Source organism: Trichoplusia ni, chromosome 2 (assembly GCF_003590095.1).
Source record: "Trichoplusia ni isolate ovarian cell line Hi5 chromosome 2, tn1, whole genome shotgun sequence".
NCBI classification, from domain to species: domain Eukaryota; kingdom Metazoa; phylum Arthropoda; class Insecta; order Lepidoptera; family Noctuidae; genus Trichoplusia; species Trichoplusia ni.
The window spans coordinates 4,255,222-4,279,871 of record NC_039479.1 but is presented as its reverse complement, the minus strand read 5'-3'; the positions used below and the strand labels follow the sequence as shown (position 1 = coordinate 4,279,871).

The window sequence follows — 24,650 nt, the reverse complement described above, 5'->3', positions numbered from 1 at the left end:
AGTTTCGGTGTACAAACAATAACAGTGCGGGGCGCCCGCGGCGTACCACCCTCATGTTTGTGTTTTCCATTTAGGAGCCATCGCGGCTCTATTTCTGTACTTAAAGACCCGATAGTTTTCGCTTTTGGTTACCAAGTAGATATAACTTTGTTGCAAGTTATCAAAATAGTGCACCCAAGTTTATAATATTAAGTTTTCTTATCAGTATCCCATCTTTATGATTCGATACTGCGAGTCCATCAAAGTAACGTGTGTGCCGCGGCGGCCTCGTGGGTGACGCACCGACGACGTCCTACAGCGCGACCGTACGGCGCCACCCCCTGCCGGCGATCATTGCTCGCCATTATCCCTCCCGTATTAAGCCACTTAGCTCAATCATGATTAATGTTTTACCGAACGCGACCCGACCCGAGGCAAATAGAAAAGTTATTTACTCAGCGTCGTAATTAGGCATTCACGACGAGTCGCTGCGCGCTGCGGGCTGTCTGCGCGGCTTTGTCGCCGACTAGACCGGTTGTCTGCTTTGAATGCGTTCCGTTAATTTCGTTCAAATGCCTTTTATTTCCTTATACACATCACCAACGTCATTTAAGTCTAACACGCAAATTGGTATTCATCGCGATCTCGTATCCACTTACGTTAAGTTTAACAGATGAGTCTCAAGTGACTATTCTCTTGTCTGCTGTTGTTGAGTCACTCAATTTTATCTATTAGCTCCACCATTGGGCGTAGCCTACAAAGAATATAAAAAAGTACAAAAGTATTTTCTATCGTAAGTTAAAGATTATCTGTTACCTTTTAAATTCCCAGTTCTAGACAGTCGTCGTTCTATGGATGGTGTCATTTCGTCTCGCTTTTGCTAATTAAAGGGATTACGCGAGAGTGCTCGTGTTCTAGATAACAACATCTCTTGCCGATATCGAGCCAGCCTGCAACGGATCCTCTAATTGTGTCTGCTAGAATAAACCCGACTATTTAATACGAAGTATGTCAACGTTTGTATAGTTTACAGTTGCGACTTAGCGAGACTCATGTACAGGCGATGTAGTAACATGAATAGGCCTATTAATTGCATCCCTAATTATAGACTACTGAAATGAAGGGAATTCGTGAAACACTGATGATGAAGTTCAAATTCAGAAGCGATAAATGTATTTTGTGCAATATTGATGTAGATAGTATTATTATAGGTATACTCATGATGAATGATCAAAGAAAAATATACAACGTTACAATAGATAATCTCACGCTAAACCGTTCAGATCATATCGGGTTTTCATGTACATGATTAGTGTGGTGATATTATTTCTAAATTACCTCCGAGAAAATAATGACGTAAACAATCTTAAGCTTGTTTATCTTATTGAGTTTCATTTTTATTCCAAGTTGTTTACCTTATCTCTATTTGTTCGTTGCTAATTAGCAAATAATATGTTTTGCGAAAATAGATGATCGACCTCGTTTTTTTATCCCATACACGTGTAGCATGAAATATGATGAGACTGTACAATAAAGGAAAGACAAACAATGTATGAAATTACAAAATTATTTTTCGGGCAACTAGTTGTTTTTTCAATATCTTATGTGTTATTTATTATGTAGAAATCGACTCCTTTCCGTCTAACTGGCCACAAATAGCTAAGGTCTTATGTGGGTGGAAAGAGAAAAGAAAGCCCTTGCGAGTGAGAAGCTAATGAGTCTTAATTATAACAATATGTCATTTGAGATGTTGCTAAGGCGTATTGATAGTGTATTTCCATAAATATTGATGTTGATTGTTTATAGGCTCCAGGCTCATGGTCCATCGTATTTTTTTTTTTATATAAATATAGCTTTTGGTGCTTTTTCCCTACTGTTTGCCTGAAATTTATTGTATCGTGTATCGTTAGTGAATATAGTATCTTCGTCTTATTTAATTGGCTATACTCAATGATAGATCTGAAATTATGTTACAATCGTATGTACACCGCCTTTTAGTCATTAAATTACTGCCCACACTATTATTAAGATAATACAATAGTATACTCGTAGGTCCCATTTACAGTCTGTCGTACATTCGAGGCCCTAAACATTGTCACGTGTTTCTAAGGCGAGCCGGTTCCGTGTCTGGCACATGAGTAATTAAATTAAACGTGTACCACTTTAGGACAAGCCATTGTAATCACACTAGCGTGGTTTATTTTATGTTACAATGCTTTCACATAAATACACAATATTATGCTTTTATTTTTGTCATTTTACAAAATTAAACAATCTTGCGTAGAGTGTGTTTTTGTGTTATAGACGTAAAAAGATGTATGGTTTTGGTTTTGGTTTTGAGTAACTTGTATGCGCTTTCAGGACTAACAATGTTTTAAAATAGGCAAATAAGAAAATTTACAGATTTTTTATAGAATGTGAATTTGCCTGATACCAGAATAGTTTATTTTAAAAATATTTTTAAACTCCACAGTTTCACCAAACAATATGATGATTAACAGCGTTCGCTTCACGCATACAAAATTAATATTGTCTTAATTGTACGTTGTAGTGCTCGCTGTACGCGGTGTACGCGGGCCGACACACTGTGTCCGCCTCTGGTTGCACGTTCAACGCGCTCAATTCACGTCACGAACACCGACCGTTTTTGTTTGCGCTTCCACTCGCTTTAATACGTAATTTGTTGTGAATACCGCGAAATTGGCACACTGACAGCCGTCTGCTATTGAATACGTATCAACTAGTAAACAATCGCTGTTTTGGGAGACTCCGTTTCAGTGCATCTAGCTAATGTTGTGTGGTCTTGAATTACATTACTGTCACATTGGTAAACTACCTTCCTGCAAGAAGAAAAAAAAAACTGACAAATAAGCCAACAGTTTCAGTAAGGATCAAATGAAAAGAATCTTGAAAAATCTTCAGAAAACAATATTGTTCAGCTAAGATACAACTTGTACTGCTACACTAAAAGAACTGTCATAATTTTTGATAGACTGCTTGTAACAGAGCACCGTGGAGGTCACTACACTTGATAATAAAATAGCAGACGGGCCCTTTTGTGCGGGCTCCGGCTCGGAAGTAGCAATTTTTCCATGACATCCGGCGCCCCGCTGCGCTGTCCCCGCCACGCGCCCCTCGCCACCCTCCCGCGCCCAACACTGCATAAAATATTGTTCCGCAAATGCTATTCAACGATATACTCGAACGCTTCCTAAATGACTTGTCGACACGGTTTTTATCGCGTTTATTGGTCTTAATAAGGATCCCATCTCGGTATCAATTTTACGGATGAATTATTCCGACGCGGTTATTATAATTCACAACTACGTTTACGTCATAAATTCGTTCATCATATCCGTTCTTGTGATGTCAGTCCAAGTTAAGTGCAATAGATTTTATTAGGTCTTGTAGACAGAATCTTATTTGTTATTATAAAATTTACGCTTCGCCCTTCTTTAATAATATTTTGTCGACGGGATCATATCCAACTCTAGAAACTTGGCAGTAAAATATAGGTAAAGGTTTTAAGTGAGGTTCTTTGAGTGCACACTATTTCACGCAAGTTGCTCACTATCCAATAAACATCTAGTACCCCACAGGCTTCGTTTCAAATTCAAACTGAATACTTTCGATTAATTTAGCTTGTTCGACAGCTCGTTTTAATAATTTACTACGACAAGCATCGACTTTGGCTCTTAATTGCCAAGTGTAAAATTGTAATTATCAACTTTACGATCCTGCTATAGAGTTCAGTTCGTAGTGAAGTGCCTCTCATTTAGTGACCGGGTTTACTGTGGTAGTTTTTGTAGCAGCGCCGCGCCGTATCGCAAATAAACAACGGTACAACTGTTAAATAACCCTCAATGGACAAATTATTTTCGTTTCTCGGCGGCATTTAACACTTTATTTAACATTTGACTTTATTTAACAGCTATTAATTTGGCTTGTAATTACATTATTTCTCAACTGAACTTTCAAGTAATTTTAGGTAGTGTCAATTATAAGGCAAAGATTTCATAGCGTAATTATTTTCTATTAGATGTTTCAGTTATGCCTTGAAAGTGAGACGATAATTTACTTCCAGTACTAGTCAGTTCATTAATGTTTATTATTAAAATACCAAGTGTAAAGTATTAATTTAACTTATACCGTGTGTGAGACGGAATCGGAACAAACTTTTCCTCACAGGCTCACGCCGGGCCAAAGGCCGGCGGATCAAGGGTAGTCATGACGATACCCCTGGTCCTCTCGCCTCTGTTATTAAGCTCCTCTCAAACAATATGCCGCAAATTGAGTTAACTCACTAATAATGGTATCGCGACTGCAGAGGGCTCTCCTATTGAGGACAGAGGCAATCTTTCCTCCTCTCCCCTGCGAGCCTCTATTAACCTTTTATTCGATTTGGTGAGATTAATAGCCACGATGTGTCTGCGCGGCGAAATGTAGGTTATTTTTTGAAAACATTCATCATGTTTCGTCACAAAAACTTTTGCATCATCTTTTCATCTGTACTTTTATAAATAACGGACAGATAGATCGCAAATGAAAATAAGTCCACTAAATGTCAGTTAAAAATTGTGAATATATAACTATGTCATAATATAGAGACATGATATTAAGACGTCGGCACGTGCAACTACTCAGGACGTAGTTATGTATGTGTGGCAGCACGCACGCCACTCCGCGGCATAAGACTGCTCCCCGTCTGCGACCGACCTATGATTTCAATTATTGTTTGATGTCGTTATTTCTCTTGTGTTTATTCGGGACGCGTTTCTCCATTTTTTACTTTACCCTTCCACCCTCTTATTTGCAGCACAAATAAGACGACGCGGAGGTGCGCTGCCTAGTCTCGGTAACTGATATGTTTGGTGCTTTCCGTCGAGATGTTTAAACAAGACGCAGCCAAATCGAATTGAGTGCAGTTACTTTGAGATGCTGTGTTTCACCTAAGATCCTTCTGAAAGCTCTTTTCAGATACATGCGCCGCTTCGGTTACACGCCGTTTGCTCTTCTTATAAACGCTTTCTACAGTGTACACTGTGCGCTAGAATAAACTGTTCATTTTCGAATCAAAATTTTTGTGTTTCGGATGCAATTTTAGCATAAGATGACTGAATCTGTAAACTGACTTTTAAATGAAAATACCGCCTATATGTATCAAATGTGTATGACATCATTTTAAAAGAAATATGTCACTATCCAGTAACACCTACACAAATGGCACTACAAAGAAAAGATTTTTTTGAGAAAAACAAGGTGTTTACCACGAGCTTACCATTGTCTGTTCATCCTTTGTTCAGTTAATTAGTATCGGGTTACCAGAAAACAGAGCGTCAAGCCTTTCGACGCCCATTGTCCCCCAGTATGTGACACTGAGAACTTAATGGACTGTCGTACATGTAGTCTCGACAGCGCCATTGTTTTCCACACATAATATCCTTGTAAAACTAAGAAAATCCCTAAATAACCACTATTGATACATTCCTTTGTTCGCGTCGCGGCCAAGAAATATAAGCACACTCCAAGTAATATTTTTAAAGTAACATTGTATGAAGTACTAAGTGTATAAAAAGAGCAACAAGGTGTGACGCGCTGAGTGAGCTAAGATGTATGCGGCGCTGTGCAACAGGCGTGATTCAAACCGTTGTTGCGGGATTGCCAGCACCTGCGGCTCAACTCTCCAGCACGACAAATGTACTTCTATTCTACAGTACTTAAGGTTTATTTTATAGCAACAGCACCCATCCAGCCAAAAACTTTAGCCTAAACGAAAGTTTCTCGGTTTCCTTAAAGTGGTTGCGGTAAAGATCATTTTCGTGGCGCCATTGTTCTGTTTCCAAACGGAGGCACGGCAATATTTCAGCACTTTACTAAGAAATAACAATGCGGTGCTCGAGCGGCGGAAGCACTATAGTTGTGGAATAGAACAACGTAAGCAATGCTTCATCATCATCGTAAGAAGACTCAGTACATTCTTGAAAATAAAACATAACCGCCGTGCGCTTACAAATTGCTTTTTCAAACGATGCTTTTGGGATTTAATACTTCTATGTGTATATTTGCACAGCAGTTTGTAGAAAAAACCTAAGTAAGAACAGAATTGCTGCGATTTTTTGGATTTAAAATTGTTACGAATATTTCCCTCGATTTTATTTTGCTGGGAGTTGTGCTTTGAACCAATATACATTCCCTTTATACATTGAGAAATATATTTTGGATTTTCGATTCAGTGTCAAAATATATGCATTATAATTATAAATCATCTTTACTTTTATTACTATAAAATATTAACATTAAGACATATTTCGTGTACAGTATTAATACACTTACAAAATCTACAGCCAAGGAAAATTTAGAAAAATAACATAAATATCGAACAAAAATAACCTTTTTACTTGAACAACTTCAAAGCAGGTTCTTACAAAATTTAAAACAGGTAAGAGTGGGTCGAACAATACCGGACCGAAGAACTTATATGTTGTGTTGTGATACAATGGCAGATCAGTGTTCATAAGCCTCCGCAGGTGTCGCCTCCTTTCCATACAATACGCGTGGTCGCCTGGCGACAAGTATACAGGACGTGGGAACAACCTGCCTGAATAGGTACGGTCTTTTAAAACAACTCACAGCTTTTTGTTCCTTTGTAAGAATTTTGTTTGAGACTTATAAAAGGATCCTGTTTTCAGACTTCGTATAACGTTTTGTAATTTTCAGTAAGTTGTTTCTAAGAATGAACCTTGTTTAGATTTTTGTTACCATGGCCGAAATTAGTAAAAGAATATTCGTGTATCTCTAGGGAAAATAGTGAAATCGAAACCAGTCCAAGAGCCACCATTGTTATTGCTACCACCAACCCACATGCGGGTATTCGATTCTAAACGTGGTATGTTTACATGATTAATATAGATTTACTTTCGATTTGTTTTTATTCCTAGCAATATCGAATGTTGGTGTAACAGAAATACCGAGGGTAATACAAAATATTATGATAACCGGCCAGTATAAACGAACGCTCAACAATACGAGCTTCTGTAATACGAGCAGCAAACAAGGATTGTTTTTGGTTTCATTAACGACCCGACGATTTATGTGGGAACACTAATGAAGCTTCTAATAAGATTAAATTATTTCATACACGTACGTATAAATAATTCGTTTTAACGTTTGTACAATGTGAGTATTATGTTCAATTTATTCGTCGTGCTGTGTGATTTCCCCTTTGTTTTAAGCTAATTTTCTGTAGAAAAAATGTTGGCTTTGATCTTTTAATGTAAAGTATTAATTAAATTTAAATTCATAAGAATATATCACTCGTTTCCATCACCGTTTATTTAAAACTCGAACATGGAAGACAAAGTAATGTGCAAACGGATGTCGTAGGAAATAGCTGAAATTCTCTCAAACGTGGAGTTTTTGGGGGCCGACGTGCGTACTGGTAGCGGGGAGTATCCGGTGTCCGTAGTGACGCTCCGGGCTGCTTGGGCCCGGGAAATAATGCCATTTCCGATGAGGGCCCGCGGGCCGTGTCGACAACGAAATTACGAAAAAAACGACGGGAATTTAATAACACCACCGACACACGTCTCTCGGCGGACTAACAGGCCGGAGACGCGACCATGCGCGACGGAGTAACCCTAATATACTTTGATGCACTCTGTCTTCGTCAACAGTAACTAACATGAGCGGAACAAGTTGCGAAATTGACGTATCTTCATTCATCGATTTTCCCAATTGTTCACCTTTAACATTTTCTCCACCCCGTACAAAAGTGCTTTTATAAAATTTTGTAATTTTACTATTCAGGATTTAAAAGGTTCTTTAAAATTTTGCGTCCCGATTGCAACGTGAGCATTTCAAAAAACGGAAATGCGGTAAAAACGTTTCGTGATCGCCAGGCACGTGACCAAGCGCTACGAAACCTCTACGAAGTAGCGGTGCTACGAAGTCTGCGTAGAGCGTAGTTAAAATGACTCTACAAAAATCGTAGCACTTAAGCTAAATTCCTTTATTGAATACTTGTTTAATTTTCAGGTTCTTCTAGGTCTTCTAGGTTTATTTTACGGTTGTTCGGTATACCGAAAAATACAATTTCTTCTTCCTTTCTTAAAATTTATGAGCATAACTGGTTATCTCAAGCCAAATGGTTATCTGGCAGTGATTGAGAATCACTATATCTTAGTCTATACTTTTAGGACTGTTGCAATGATAAACACTTCAATTTTACGTCTTTCGTAAACCTTATAATTTTATAACAACTCTACCTTTTCCTTTCTTTTGTATAGTTATTTTACAATGCTTCTGAAAAGTTAAGAGAAATTTTACAACAAACAATTACATTACAATATTTTTAACTCGCAAGAAGTCTTACAAAACGTTGGGAGTTAGCAAACCTTAGCAATTCTGAATTGGCGACTCAAACTTCGTCCTTGCGAAACTCGACTAAATAGCAAGGGTACCACTCTACCTACTTGCTTACCTACCTATATACCTGTGACCAAGTTGGCATCTTTGTAAAGGTGTAGGCTTCTGACAAATCGAGCGACCCGCCACGGGCTTTCATACCTCTACTTGCCTTGTTAACTCTTGAGCTGTTTGGGCATGTCACGAATTGTGCGTTTTGACCCTTTAACTGGGTTACATACAGGCACAATTTAATTGAAATTTTGAAATTATTTGCCTATTGTGAAATGTAAAGAAATGACTGTATAATGACTTAACAGTATCGCACTGATTTCTTTAAATTCGAACTAAAATTAAGTTCTAAATAAATAAAATTAAAACGGGGATTGGACTTCTTATCGTATGGCTAAAGCACAATCTCGTATCAAAGTTTAACCGCAAATTCCATTTTAGTTAAGTATTACAGACCTGGATGTTGAACCTTTGAATGCCGTAAAATAGACTTTAATTAGAATTGTAACACTCAAAACATTAGAAAAAACCTGACTTTGAATACCCTTCAAATACCCTAGTACCTCTACTGCTGACTAAGAAAAGAGCCGTCTATCCCCAACTATATTGAGATCGGCACGTTTAAGTTACTTGCAAGAGTCGTCGGGACCAAGTTTGTGTGTTGAACCGCATTCGTCGGACTCGATCGCAACTTCTGCCCTCGATTAGCATCGACACCAACTTGCTCCTCGATCAGAACTGCTCACTGTATCGACACTCTAATTTGGTTTTGATTGCCGACACGAATACCTAGGTTAAAACTTGAACGAGAGAGTTTAGGATTTGATTTAGGTTGGTTAATTTGTTTAATGTTTTGATATTTCCTATTTAAGTATTTTATTGTTAGCCATAGCATTAGGTTGAGGTCGAGGACTAATTATTTACTAGGCAATGCGTGGTGTAAAAGACTTTCATAAATGTAAAACATATAGGTATATTGGTACAGGATTACATGTAGTTCGTAAATAACTGAATAAATACTAACAAAAGTGTTCTGTCAAAAAGCTAGTATTGACATAAAATATTTTCATGCCAAAACTAAATAAATAGACAGTAATAAAAAACACACATCACTGGTAAAAAAATGAATTTATTTACCTAACTGTGACTACAGTCACGGAAGCATGATGCCAAACAAAAGTCTGTATTTTAGACTCGATACATGTTAAAATTTCGTAAAATATGCAATGCAAACATTATAGGATGTAAACAGCCGCAAGCCCGTGTCAGCGGGTTTGTACCGGGATAACACGTTTTACGTGTCCAACGTAAAACGTGTTACTGACGCGCGTCAAGCTTGATAAACATATATACATACATTTTTATAATAACTTAATTTTATGCGACTTCAAAATACATAAACGTAATTTCATTGTGGTATTTCGAAGCGCGTTGTTTTTGATCGTCAGCTTTATTTTTTATTAGAAAATAAAACAAATATTATTATTACCGTTTAGTACGGTGCTTTGATTGTGCTAGAAAGACATATACACAATTTATTACTAGCGATATAACAGGAATATTTAATTAAATAAAAAAGTGACAAAAAACTTCACAAATTAATTGTGTTAATAGCGCGGGCGCTGTAGTGGATAACACGCGACATTCCTTTTTGTCCACAGTTTAAATATTATAGTTTCTCATTAAGTTAATTACAACTGTCATATGATATTCTAGTAAATTATTAGAACACTAGATTGAGTGGCGTGCTCAATGAGCTTCGTGCATTAGCGACACGTTTTGTTGCATGTGTTGTGGTGTACTTGTTAAGTATGTAGGTGATCACACGTTGATATTAATAAACTTGGGCCTTTGCTGACAGCAGCGAGTGAAATTATTGGATTGTTGGTATTGTCAGCAGGCAGTGGTCATAGTCGCGAACGCAGCCGTCGCGCGGAATGTCGGCGGAATTTCATTTCGTTAGTGCCGCGCCCGGCCGGGGTTGCGGATTCCTGCGGTCGCCGGTCGCCCCGACCTAGCGCCCTCCACATTCGTTCGTTTTGTTATATATTGACGAACTACAACATACGTCAACTGACGAAACAACCTCATCATCCTCCTTTATAGACTAAACAAAATATAAAAAACTTCCAAGAACCTCGTTTCAAATTGAATGGCGCTAAAAGAACATTATTATCATAATACACGAGAGTACATTGATTTAAGATTAAAATAAGGCAATTTTCGTTAAAAGGAACACTGTATAACCTAATTGGGAGCATCCTTTCATATTTTTCAAAGCTCCATTAGATGTTCAACTCGAAGATGAAATATTCAAAAAGGGCATTTTAACTTTCAAAAATATTTTGCTTCGACACATTCTTCGTCACGCGGCAGCAGTTGATATTTCGAACGAATTTAACTAAGAATATTAACGATCATAGTAAGTAAGTGCGTAAGAGAGTAAGAGGCCTGCCTAAGCCTAAGGATCTTTTCTATTCATAAAACATCAATTTGAACTGTGAACGTTTCTGAGAATCAAATAGATCGTAGACAGATAACCCAACATAATTAAATTGTATCAATATTAAAGCGAGGATTACCCGAAAATTAATCGTGACCCGAAGATTCCGTGATCTGATAAATAATATTCAAAGCATTTCTCGATGCTCGTCAAGTATTGTAAAGAGAGCGTCGCGCCGACAGCCGCTCTCCATAATATTGTGTTATACCTTATCGAATTTGCATGTTTTTACTGAATAACATTCCTTTGGCGCAGTCGAGATCAAAGGCCGAGGCGAAAGTGATTTCGCACTGAGTTAGTTCAACAAGATTCAGTTTCGCCCCGACTGCTATCCGGCTTCTGAATAATTTTCGTGTAATAAGGAAAATTGTAAATGGGTATTCGACTCCTGCTACTTTAACAGGCTATCGGTTGACGCCGCGTGACGACTTATTTCAAGTAATTTGAACTTATGAGCAGTTATGCGAAACTCCTCTGAATTTGTGTGCTTAATTTTCGAATTATTGGCAATGGATAGGTGTGTTGGTGGTTAAGTAGGCTATACCTGTACATTTAATGGAAAAAGCACATGATAAGAAATAATTTCCACCTAATTTAAATGAGACGAGTCTTAAAAACGAATCGATCCAAAAAGTCACACGTTTTACAGCCAAGACATAATTTACATTTTCCATTACAGAAGCGATAAAATATTTATGGACGAAATAACATTAAGAAAACGCCGCTTGTTTCTTCTAACATGTATGTTTAATGCGTTGGTAATCTTGCGTCGTTTGATGTCGCTCAAAGCGCCGCCGACGCCTACGGAGCTTAGCCGGACGCCCGGACTTCCCTGCCCCTCTTTAAATTATTCCGAGGACGATCTTTCGGTGAAATTGTTACTTAGGAACTTAATCGACGCGTTGCTCTTTGTCTGTGAACCAGATGTTTTCTCAAACAACATTTTATTGAAAACCAATTTTACTGTCTCTACTCTTCGTGTTTTTTTACATCTGATTTTAAATTGGTACCGTTTGGTTTTCGGTTTTTTAGTTTGATATTCCTGTTGTTGAAGAGAAGTGTAGCAATTTATTTCATTAATTAAACTATGTTTTTTTTAATAATGCCAAATCATAATCGTAGTTCATTTTTACTAGTAAAGATGATGAGATCTACAAGCTATTTTAAAAAACCCCGTCATTTTAAACACAGCTTTCGGTTGTAGAAAAGTTCTTCTTATATCATAATAATAATTTGCGCCAGGCGGATAAATAAATAATAACAAAATTCTTTCTTCAAGAAACTAAAAAATGTTTCAAAAAAGTTTGAACATTCGGTATGATTCCTTTAAAATGTATCGAAGTTAGCCACAAGGAAAGCACGTTACACCCCACGGTGGCACGTGCGCTCGGATTTACCTCAAGCAACTAATTAGCGGCCTTGTGCGCCTATTAACATGGTAATCGTACCTTTGCGTTACAGCCAGCTCAGATACGTAAACCTTTACATTCATTTGCACTTGTTTAAAAAGTTACCTCGTTTTAATTTGATGACGTAACTGTTTTTTTTTAAGTCAGTGATAGTTATTTACCTCACTAATTTAGTTTATATTTTTATAAAAAAATATTTATGATTAAGTTTGAGTTTGAACATTGTATATCATTTGTTGAAGTATGTTGAAAGACATGCACAATATAAAATAACCTTTCCCACTTTACAAATAAATTGAAACTATACATTTCACAACAAAAGCCAACAGCAATAAGGTTTGTATACTGTTTGTTACAAACCCGTTGCAAAACGCATCGTATACTCCAAAGCAGCGAAAAGGTTTCCACACTCGGAACATAATAGAAGAATAATGTATAACTCAGTGAATATCGATTTCAAATAAAATTGCAACCTTTTGAGATAACGAGGTGACATTTCCCCTTTTCCGGGGCCCGTTTGTCGCCCTTGTCGAACATTGGGAATTTATCCACCGAAATAAGCAGATAACGAATCTAATGGTATCCATACACAAGTGTGTACGATTGGCTCCGGTCTCGAGACGCTTGTGTGAGCTATTGTGTAGCACTTTGTCGTGTTGCATTTTTTAAATATGGCTCACCCTCCAATTTTATAAAGATTTGGCATTTTTGTTCGATATTTTTTCTTTTCTTTTAGAAAAGTGAAGATTTACGTGACTCCTTGATGCATATTTGCAGAAAGATGCATATTTTCTGTCTTCATTTTATCAAGAAGTAATGATAATTTATCAAACTTACAAATATTGCAGTGACAACTACGTGTCACTGAATGGACTTTTATTTGTACAAAACCAGATTTAAAATCACAAACACAGTATTTCTCAAACAAAACTCACCATAAAAATTCCTACTAGCGCCGTACGTAGGAACTTATAATCAAATATGGCGTCTTGTGTTTCAATAAGCTCCTAATGATGTCCGCCCACTGCGACGCCGTTGCTTCACGTATACTTGTTGCTTTCCCGACAGTGCTACGTAAAAGGAAAACAAAAGGCACACTTCTTGAGAAATATATATTCAACACCCTTTACACATTAACATTAAACATATTGTACGAGTGCGAGTCTGACTCGCGACACTCAGGGTCCCCGTAGGACGAAGAAAAACAAAATTTCGAACAAGATTGGTCACCTACCAAAATTTATGACCGTAACAAGCGTTGCTTTACTTAGAGGTTGATGTTTAGTTTTTATCGTTATAGCGGTAGCAGGTGTACATCATTTACCAGAATTTCAACTGTATAGCTAGCTATAAAGGTTCATGAGATATGGTCTGGTGAAAGACGGACCGAGAGGCTGACAGAAAGCCGGAAACCATCATGGTTAGAAATTAAAATTAATATAAAGACAGACCTGCTATCGAAACACCTTAATAAAAAAGAGTAGAATTATAACGTAACTAGCTGACTAGTTTAGGATAAATATATGGCGTATAGCATGGCCTCACAACTAATATAGCTTCCTATTGGAAAAGGAATTGTCAAAATCGATTTCGTTAATTTTGATCGCACGGATAGCCGAGTGGTATAAATCTTCGGTTATATCCCTGCGTAGGACATGCATTTGTGTGATTCTCGAAATCCAGTTCTAAGTCTCGGTGTCTTTGTGCATATAACTTGATAGTTTATGAAACATCCCACCATGTAAAGATTAAATTTAATGCGAGTGACCTTTTTATACTATAGGAACTCACAAAAATTGCCCCGTTATATTGGTAGCGTAAAATCTGAGGTGAACTGATCCGTTTCCTAACATACTTTTTTTACATTCTTACCTCTACTGCCATCCTATCTAATACAGAGTAGGACTTCTATCCTTCGTTCCATAGCGACAATGCGCCATTTTCCGTAACGAGATAACACTAGAATACAGTTTATGTGATAGTTCCTACTACACGCTTGTTTATATTACCGGGCCATCGCAGGCTCTGTAATGGATATCCAATTCAACATCTCTTGTTTTAACGTATCAAGTAAGAAGGGAATTAAGTAAACACCGAGCACTGTTCTGATTAAACAAAATACGGATGAGAAAACTGTTTTCTCTCTCTCTTTGTTTGCAGATGTATTTGAAACATTTTGTGGATAATACAGGTAATACAATTTAGGTAAACAAATTTTAGGTAATACAATTAAAAAAGATAGAGCTTCTCTAACGTATAGATGGCGAAGAAATAAGACGTCTCTCTCTCTCTACACCACATAAAAATAATACTAAACAGTTATTTTCTTTGTTTAATATATTGTGTTTTAAAGATTGTTCTATTCTTATTAACATTTTGATGTAAGAAGATTTTATTTTTCATAATCTTAACTTCACTAAATGTATTTCTTTGTCCTCAGATTCTTCTACCTGTACCACTTCTCGTTCTACGCGTATCATTACCGCTTCAACGGACAGTACAGTAGTCTGGCGCTCGTCACCTCATGGCTGTTCATACAGGCAAGTACCAGACCCACTGCAATCACAAAAATTACATCAAGGATTAACAAAGTTACGTTAACTCACTTCATTGTGCATTTAGACATAGTGGCCAACATTCTCACAATACTTTTGCTTGCTTTTTTTTCTGTATCGTATCTTGTAATGTATCTGCCCGCCAATTATTCATGGATCGGAAGTCTCATAGGAGTGATGACTGAGGATCATTAAGTATAACCATAATTTCCACTCTTAGTCGTAATAAGATTGAAGACCGCAAGATTGTTTCACTATATCTGTCCGTCTGGTTAAGGTCATACAGTACGTATGATTACTAGATAAATATAATATGGCCTAAAATATTAACGAATCAGTGGTTATTCAAACTTGTTCTTCAACAATATATTTCAATTATTTATTAATTACACGAAAAACAATGTCGCAAGACCGGAACTGAGCAATCTAAGCATCCAAACAGAATAGGTTTAAGCAAAATGTGATATTAAAATGTGCGACTAGCCTATTTACCAACTGCTGGCGTGTTTGTCGAGAGCACTTTGATGTCGGTCAGAGCCCGCAGGCGCCACGCACTCGCCACGCAGAGCCGTCGCCACGCTCTATACACAAACTGTTTGTCTAAAGCGATATTAGCTCGCCCGACTCTGTTATTAATATTGTTGAAAAACTCCGTCCTGACAACTGATGCGTTAATTCGTTAAATGTAAAAATCAATACGAGAGTATACTAATGTTTATGTAGGTTCTGACGGGCTTGTAGAAAAATAATATGTTATTACAATATAAGCATGGTTACAATACGCGGGTCACAGGGTCGTCGGATTGCCTTCGGGACCACACAGACACATCACGCACACATGCTCCTGTATTGTATTCTATCATAGCTGCACGCGATCTCCTGACTTATTATTTTAAAAACTATGAGAGAGACCTCCTTTGCTGGCTCTGAAGGGTCGGGTCGCGAGCATTTGTCAACAAATCATGTCTCCCATACGTTATTGTGATTGTGTTTGAGAATACACTTGACGTCACGAATACATGGCAGGAGACTTTTTGACGTGAAATAATAAGAATTATTAATTGTATTTAAAGATTAGAAAAGACAGAAACAATTGGTCCGTGGATGGGTGACAGTTTCTTCGTGTTTCGGACGGCAAGTTGAATTGTAGGTCCCGGGTGTTAATTATTAATCTTTAACAGTCGTAGCGAGAAGTTAGAAGCTGGAAAACTGCCACCTAGTCTTACTGAAGAGTTACGTGTTGCTCAGGTAACTGGTTAAAGAATATCAGATAGGCAGTCGCGCATTGAAAAACACTGGTACTTATCTGCATCCAGTAAGACTGGGAGGCGATCCCAACATAGTTAGCAAAATACTATCCTGATGATGATTCCCTAATTATTTCGATATTATTCAAGTCCTCCCATTCTTATCGAACATCAGACACGTAATTTAAACAACATTAAATAATAACAGTCGACTTCATTACACCACAACACAAATTGAATGTCCCACATCTACGAGACTTGTTTCAAAAAACCGTCGCTGTTCACGTCAAACTTTTGTCAAATGTTTCCCAAGGCGATTCAAATGACGACGGTGCGTGTAATATTTTCCGCCCGCCCTGGGACACGTCCCGCCCTGACACATTACGTTAAAGTGATTTGTGAATAGACGTACGCCACTTCTGATTGACCAAAGTGACCTTTGAATACTGACAAATGTCGCTTCAACTTTTTAGCTAAGAACAAAGTTGGGATGAAGTTTTAAATAATATTGTTTGGGACGAAAATACTCTGCATATTATTTAACGGTTTGTTCTATTGATAAAAAAAATATGCGATATTTTTTTAAGCTGAATATTATTTTTCCAACAATTTTTCTGAACTCGGTTAAAAATGGCCTTAACTCATTTCCTGTTGTACCTCTAATGTTAACTGTAATAGCCAATTGCTTTACAATAGAATCAATACGGAACATTACGCAAGCTACACGGACTGACTGACAAGCATAGATAATACGTAACCTAGGGTTATTCCGACAGTGTGTCTTCGGCGGATCTACTCCGGCGTCGATTTCCGGTCTGCACGCTGCACGGAAGTTAATAACACGGCGAGCGGACCTCGACACACCCACACACACACACACATACAGACACACAGACACACATACACACATGCACAAACATACATACGTACATGTAGTGCTGTGTTGGAACGAGACGCACCTGTGTTTGTGTAGTCAGTTAATAGTGACCAAGCTATCAGCTTTGCGGTCGATGGTAACCACTGTCTTGCCCTTAGGTTGTTTGTACCTATGCTTTATAAACTGTTATGTACCTTACTTGCTATTTATTTATGTAAGTGGACTAGTAAATGACGTAATTTTTCCAGTTCATATTATAAGTCCATTTTCTAGCTTATGAATGTTGTGAGGCTGTTTGACAATTATAGCTTTAGCGTTAGCAATTACATCAAAATACAATCGTGTTTTTTTTTTACTTTTGTTGATTCATACATGTTTTAACCTTCCTCATACATGCGTAATCGGAGATAAACACGGTCGCGAACGATGTGAGCAAAGCGCAATTATAAATCAATGTACTGATAACATTCGGCTCGCCTCGAGCCAGCTCAGCGGCGGCACGCGGCACGCAGCGCACAGAGTAGGCTCTACCGGATTACAGCTCGACGAGGGCGACGAAAAACAAGAAGCCCCTCCGGAATGCAAAGTGGGGGCTTATCTTATAATCATCGAGCGTGTCAACTTATTATTAAAAATCATATTTCATGAGGTCGGGCCAGCGCGACGCGCCGCGCATAATACCGCCACCGACGTGCGATCCTCCTCGCATTAATTTTAACAATCGGTACAACTTGTTGACAGCAGGCTCAGATAGGATTTAACATTTCATTAATAATCACTTAACTTCCTATTGTCTCTGAATTTTTAATGTCAAAGTAATAAAGTCCGTCAGGCGGTGTATAAAGACTAACTCGAGACCCCTATTATTTTGAAGGTTTAATAGGCGTGCTTCAGTTAATTTCTGTCAAGTCCTAAATCAACAGAAAAGGCCCGCTTTCGTGGAACATTGTAAAGTGTTGTAATCTTCCAGATCTCTTGCAAATTATAGTTAAACTTAAGTCAAACACTCTCAGCGGCTTACTTTGTGGTGAACATAATTATAGTACGATACCTCTGGGGCAAGTGCGGTGCCTTCAGACCTGTCCTTATCTATTCACTTACAGCAACTAAATATAAAATGTTTCACGATCATAATTTGTAAAGACGGTGTTCGCATGCCCCGGGATTTGTTAAATGAAAAGGGATTTAAGAAAAAATGTCTCGTCCGAGAAGGACCGCGCTCTTTCCTTCGCCGTTTTTTCTTTGCATTTTAAATCAAAATAACTTTATTTTCCTCAGAGTTTTCTACCGTCTTGGCATAATCAACGTGCTGCCCGTAAAGTGTTTATGACAATTTTGCGGCTAAAAAATTTATCTTCACAAAAAAGTCGAGCTTGCTTTAAATTGTTTGGATTTTCGTCGATTGGCGAAGCCTTTGACGCGAGATTCGTACAGGGCTTATAGAGTAGCATGCGAGAAGTATTTACATACTCGAACGTTTATTAAATAGTTGCAAATCTGCTGTAGCCGACGCGACAGCGCGAAATATTAAATTTCGACTTAAATTCCTACAAGTTATTCAAATATATCTTTTTTATAATATTTCCCCGAGTTCCATTGTACAGTACCTGTATAAGCAAACTTTTTAAAGACTTTCATTAGATAAAGTTGTTAAGCTTTACAAACGTTGTCAGATAATTTCCAAACAAGCGAGCCCCCAGAAAACTTTACGCACATCTATACTTTTCCGCGTAATCTGTTACAAACGATCTGAAAATTGATAAAAATGACCTCGTTTTTTATTCACGTATCTATCTAACAGGGTGGGCGGTAAATCTCAAAGCGACCGATTTTAATGGACGCATAAAAGGGCGTCATCCTTGTCCATTAAATACCTTTTAAACGTTTGATCCTTTTTTATATTTGCCGTAGCGATGATCCGCGAACAGATTGGAGCACGAACGGGTCGTGTTAATTAAGCCAGTATAATGTATCCCGTGTTCCACTGACCTATCGTACTCAACTCGAATGTGGACCGTTTAAATACAAAGCGATTTTATACCCTTACAAATCCGTTGCTATTTTCATGTATAGTCGCATATAAAAGGCAATCGACGTACCACCTTATAATAAGAGATTTGTTACAATTACAACTCCATTTTGATGAAACAAAATGAATGATGTAAAATTATTTCAATTATATCTGTCAAGCATGGCGCAAGGCGCGAATAATAAATCATGAAGGTGTCGCAACTTGTCTCCGCCGGTAACCCGTTACACCGCCACTTGGAAAAATGAGAATGAGGGGATCAGAAAATATAATTTCAAATAAAAGTTGAGTCAGGAGCGGTCACAAGTTTCTTAATTAAAACTTACGTCCGACGACGCGAGGGGTGGGAACTTTGACCCAGAAATAAATAAATAAAGACTGGGGAGGAGTGACGACACCGTCACGAGTCGCTCATTTATTTGTCTAAAGGAGTTTTGCTCAGTTCGACGGACGTGCTTCATAATCTGCACTCACTACATCTAGCTGACACTTAGAACGCGCGGCGCCACTCGCCTGTCTCGCCCCAACTACTCACACCTCACCCTCACACCCTCGTGTGCATTTGTACCAGTACCAAATTTCTCCTGACTCGCTAAATTGTTATGAATGAATTTTAATATTTATTTATTATTGCAGCACTCCATGCTGTACTTCTTCCATCACTACGAGCTCCCAGTGATACTACAACAAGCACAGCTGCAGCAGCTGCTTATGCGTACACACCGCGGTATGGCTGGCGTGATGGGACTGGCGGGCATCGCCGCACTGGCCAGTGGCGCCGCTTACCACGACGCGCCCGGTACAGGAACACAGGCATCACCACCAACCACTCAGTCCACCACTCAGACAGTACAAAATACCGCTCAATCAACCACGCAGACCTCGCCGTCTGTATCCACTGCTCAGACCAACACCACTCATACGGGTGACGTGGCGGTCGCTACACCTACTGACAATAATACTCTAGACTCCACCAACTCGGGTGGAGATACACAAGAAAGTTCTCTTGCTGCGCGTCCTACTGACGTAGTGAGAGACTACGACAAGGAGAACTCTGTCTCTCCCGGCGGCGACGCCGGCATCAAGATAGAAGAGATCGAGAGAAAAAAGGTTGAGAAGATTAAAGTCGGCAACGGTAACTCTGTTACCAGCGAGGCTGCTCCTGCAGTCCAGCCGAGCGGCGCGAGCGTCGAGCCGCCTGGTAACGTCACCGACGTAAAGGACAAGATTTGTACTTTAGATCGCCGACGAAGCAAGACCGCCGGTCTCAACGACGACGACCCGCGCCTCATCGTGCCCAGCGCCGAGGACGCTCCAGACAGACTGGCTCCCAGAGCTTCCCCTGAGGCTGACGAATTAGACTAAACCATTAAATTATTCTGATGTCGTTTTACAATAATATCTATGTGTTAGTTCCGATTAATCTTAACTGCTTTTGTGAACAAGTAAAATGTTGCTGTAAAGATTACTGTTAATATAATACCTATGTCTAGTAGATAATACTGTCTCATGAACTTATAGAGAATTTATCTTCGAATAAGATGAAATAAGTCACAACAACGGATGAATCTTTAGTAAATATATTGATCAAAAAATATGTTCACGACGTTCTTATTTTTTATAGAAAAAAAACTTAATTTATCATATGATACGAGGTGATTGTAGCGTAAGAAGTATTCTGCCATTACCGAAAGCAAATCTGTAAATATTTATGGTGTTCTAATATCGATGTATTAGAAGTTTGTGTTATGAATTAACGTGTTACTTTGATTATGCTTAGAGGTTGGCGTTGGAGGTTGGCATACTCTATTCAGTGATTTAGTTTATAGCAATTAAATATTTTTGTTCAAATAATGTGATTTATTACTTTTGTAATCCCTGACTCCTTAATCCTAGGCGTCTCTACCGAACAGTACTCAAACACTACCAAAAAGTTTGACAAAAGTCATTATAAGACAAATAAACCAGTGCAAGTACAAGTACCGATATACATCATTATATTTGATTTGAAGGAACGAATTCTTTAACTATTTATAGTTCAGAGACACAGTGATATTTATATAAAGACTTATCTTAGAGCTTCTTTTATTAAACGTGTGAACTTTAAGAGATAAACATTTAAAAAAGCCAAAGTTAGTGTCCAACGTCATTGATGCATTAAAAATGGGTGTATAATTTAAAATTAAAGAGGAATGGATCGCTAAATTATTTTGTTTATTTAGCTGTAGCCTGCGACTTTGTCCGCGTATTATGAAGATATTAGTAGGAACTTATATCCTTAATTTGTCATCATTTTAAAATCCGTCCTGATTATCAAATAATTTGTAATGAAAAAATAATTTGAATATAAATCGATGAGCAAGCTACCCCATCTTGAAAGATTTCAATCAAACTATGCACATTGTGAAAACTTTATTAAAATCGGTCAAGTAGTTTAGGAGTTCATTGCGGACAAACAACGTGATGTGTAATTTATATATACCAAGATTATAGTTACGTTTTACGTTAAAATACTTACTTCAAATACCGAACTGCAATGTAGTAGGGTGCGGTGCGACCGGGAGTTAATCCATCGCCCCAGGCATAGGTGATAAAGACAAACGGGCTTAAAGTCCGACTGAATTCATCAGTACTTGGTAATCTTTAGAATCTGCGCCTAAGGCATATGGCGATAACAGCAGTTATCCTAAACATGTATCAAGTATAACCCGATTCCGGTAAGTATATTTTTTAAATTTAAACTGTTCATATTTTGCCAGATTCTGCCCGTGGATGTCGTGTATCGATAAAACGTAGATGTCTTTGCTTATTTAATATTCATTGAGATTTAAGTTAATTCTTCGCCCGCTGGTTCTGCGATTTGGAGATAACAGTCACTTCTACAGTAATTTACGGTAAATTCATCAGGATGATGATTTTGTAAGTATGTATATATAATAGCAGCCTGTATACATCCCACTGCTGGGCACAAGCCCCTTCCCGTATATAAAGGTTTGAGTATTAATCACCTTCGCTGTAAGTATATGATGAGCTATAATGATTGTGTATAAAAATTAGCTATTATAATATATAATACAAAAGTCTTTTTATCCAAAGCAATATGAAATATCTGATCTATCTTGGTTTTTCAAGAATGATAATTACCTTTTTCCCTCTAAATAATAACAACTTCCAAAACAGTTTTCGCTAAGAATTCGTCCCCCTGTATCTTATGAGTATCGTACGAAGAGATTATGAATGGGACTTAAAATAATACTCTGATTTCCTCAGGGAGCTGACGTCACCGTGCAGACTCCGTGAGAAACCTAAACAACGTATAAGGCATAAGTAACAATTTGTCCCTTCTTTCGTAGTTTTTGTTTTATTCAGATATTTTCTTCCTTCTCTCGGCAAGTTTTAGGTTATATTTTTAAATATTCTTAGCTGTTGTCTGTGAGGGTGTGTAAATGTAAACAATGTGATGAAAACTTTTAAAGTGAAGACTAGTGCGATTCGCTCAAGTAGTTTTCAATGAAGGTCTTCGGTACACAAATTAAATGATCGTGATTTATCTACGTGTTATATTTTTTGTATTCCAATGAACAAGAAATATATTTCTTTCATGATTTGTGTATGTTGTTGGTCTTTACTGTTTCACCTGTCAGTCTACTCTGATAAATGGGTCTCGCACTAAAACTATTTTAGGTTTATCGCAAATTAATAAAACAATGAATTTTCTATTAACAATATTTGTTTATTTATACCTCAAATTATTAAGGAATATAATGCAATTCCAATCTTTAACAATTAAACAAACCAAGATTTTAAATATTGAAATTACAGGATACAATTTTACTAATTTGATATTAAGTCTTTTCGATTCTATTGACATATTATGTCGTTGCTCGGTGTGTTGACTGCACGTTGTTTGTCGCGTCGCTCGCACGATGCACGTCGTGTCGGTCGCTCGTCCGACGGCCACCAGTCTTCATCAAAACAGGCTGCAGAGGGCACAACTGCGAACAGGCGTTTCAAAAATCTTAGTAACATGATGAGGATTTCCACAACGGTTAATATTGCCATGATTATTAAGGTACAAAGAAATCGCATATTTTAAGACATGATTCAATAAATTTTAGAAACGAATTGCGTAAAACAGAATAAGATTCGCAAATCCTATAACATTTTTAGCAAAACTATTAATTCAATTCATACATAATCATAGACAATATCACCATTCGCAACAATACTATTTGCCATACCTTTAAAATTGACAAGAAATTAACAAGTATTAAAGTTTACGTTCATTTGATCATTGTTCTCTCAACATTGATAAAGTGAACACGTTTCTTCAAATGAGCAAATTAAAAATAAATGAATGGCATGGCTGATAGCATCACATACCAAATTACAGTATTTTACTTACAATTTCCGAGAGAACATCTAATACAACTTGAATGTAATTATTCGTGGCTCCTTGCGGCCACAGGTCGACCGCTAGATTGACGAGGCATGGTATAGGGACATCGATTTAGCAGTTGATCGGTGTATGCGCAACAAGCTACCAATGATTACCACTACATATGTATTACATGAGGTCAACATTTAAACTACGATTGCACAAGGAAAATAAACAGTATCTTCTTTTCTTCTCCACTCGATACCAGCTTTCCCTGATGATTTACTCCTTGTCAGCTACGTGTATTCTCAAGCAATAACATCTCGTAATGTGTGTTAATTCCCCAAGAATACGCGTGACCTTCAAGTTACAGTAGAAGGCTCTTCGTCTGTTCTGCGACCAGCTCCGTAGATCCCCTTACTCCAGGTTCTCGTTCAAAATAATTGTGACAAAAGCAAAAATAAAAATAACTATAAGGATTTCTAGGGTACACAATTGGAAGGGGTCTTTAAGATACCAGACACACGAGCTTGGACTTATGTACTCACGATGTTCCTACATGCATAGTTGTTAACTTGTATCTTGCAGGTTGTTTGCATTAAGTGTTGTTTGCATTGTTGCTCGTCCGATGTTGGCTCTGAGCGTATGCGAGGAGCATTTATATTCATACAGTTTTCGAACGCGGTCTGGGCCATACATAGCTAGGCCTAAGTCCAGATGTAGTGAAAAATCATAATCTTGCTTTAAATACTTCCAATACTTAAACTTGCAATAAGTTTGTTTGTAAGGAAATAAAAGAGTCAGATTATTGATATCGTAATCAATTATATATTAGTTTTTTTTACGATTTAATACCTTTTAAGGAGAAGAAATTTAACTGCAAAGGCAAATGTAAAACTTTGAATCAATTTCTTTAGTGTCTGGCAAAATTAAACGTTTGCTTGTTCTAAACCTTAAGGATGTTTTTTATAATTTTAGTAATATAGTGCATAATTGTTTATCGTAGATACATAAGTGGAGTCGTGTGTGTCTAGTTCCTATGTCTTACTTCTGTATCAACGTTGACTCTCCTTTCTCTTCTTCAACAAAATAATGCTTTGAATTGACTTCATCAAGTCAAAAGTTTGTTTCACAAACCTTCGACGAGACTGTCACGTTTATTGTGAAATCAGTTCTATGATTTTATTTTAGTCAATAATGTAGAAAGACCGAATTTCAATATTAATACAAAATGTGTATTTGAGTCCAGATTTGAACA

General features: G+C 37.6%; 1 protein-coding gene across 3 annotated transcripts in view; it reads left to right on the top strand.

The window, feature by feature from the left end:
* The window catches only part of LOC113504270, a 79,322-nt gene extending 58,454 nt beyond the window's left edge, over nucleotides 1-20,868 (top strand). For all 3 annotated transcript variants that reach the window (XM_026886514.1, XM_026886495.1, XM_026886506.1), the window contains 2 exons: nucleotides 14,747-14,846; nucleotides 19,651-20,868. In XM_026886514.1, coding sequence (XP_026742315.1) covers nucleotides 14,747-14,846; nucleotides 19,651-20,379 — 829 coding nt within the window. In that variant the 3' untranslated portion in view covers nucleotides 20,380-20,868. The remainder of the gene's footprint in view (nucleotides 1-14,746; nucleotides 14,847-19,650) is intronic.
* The last annotated feature ends 3,782 nt before the right edge of the window (nucleotides 20,869-24,650 follow it).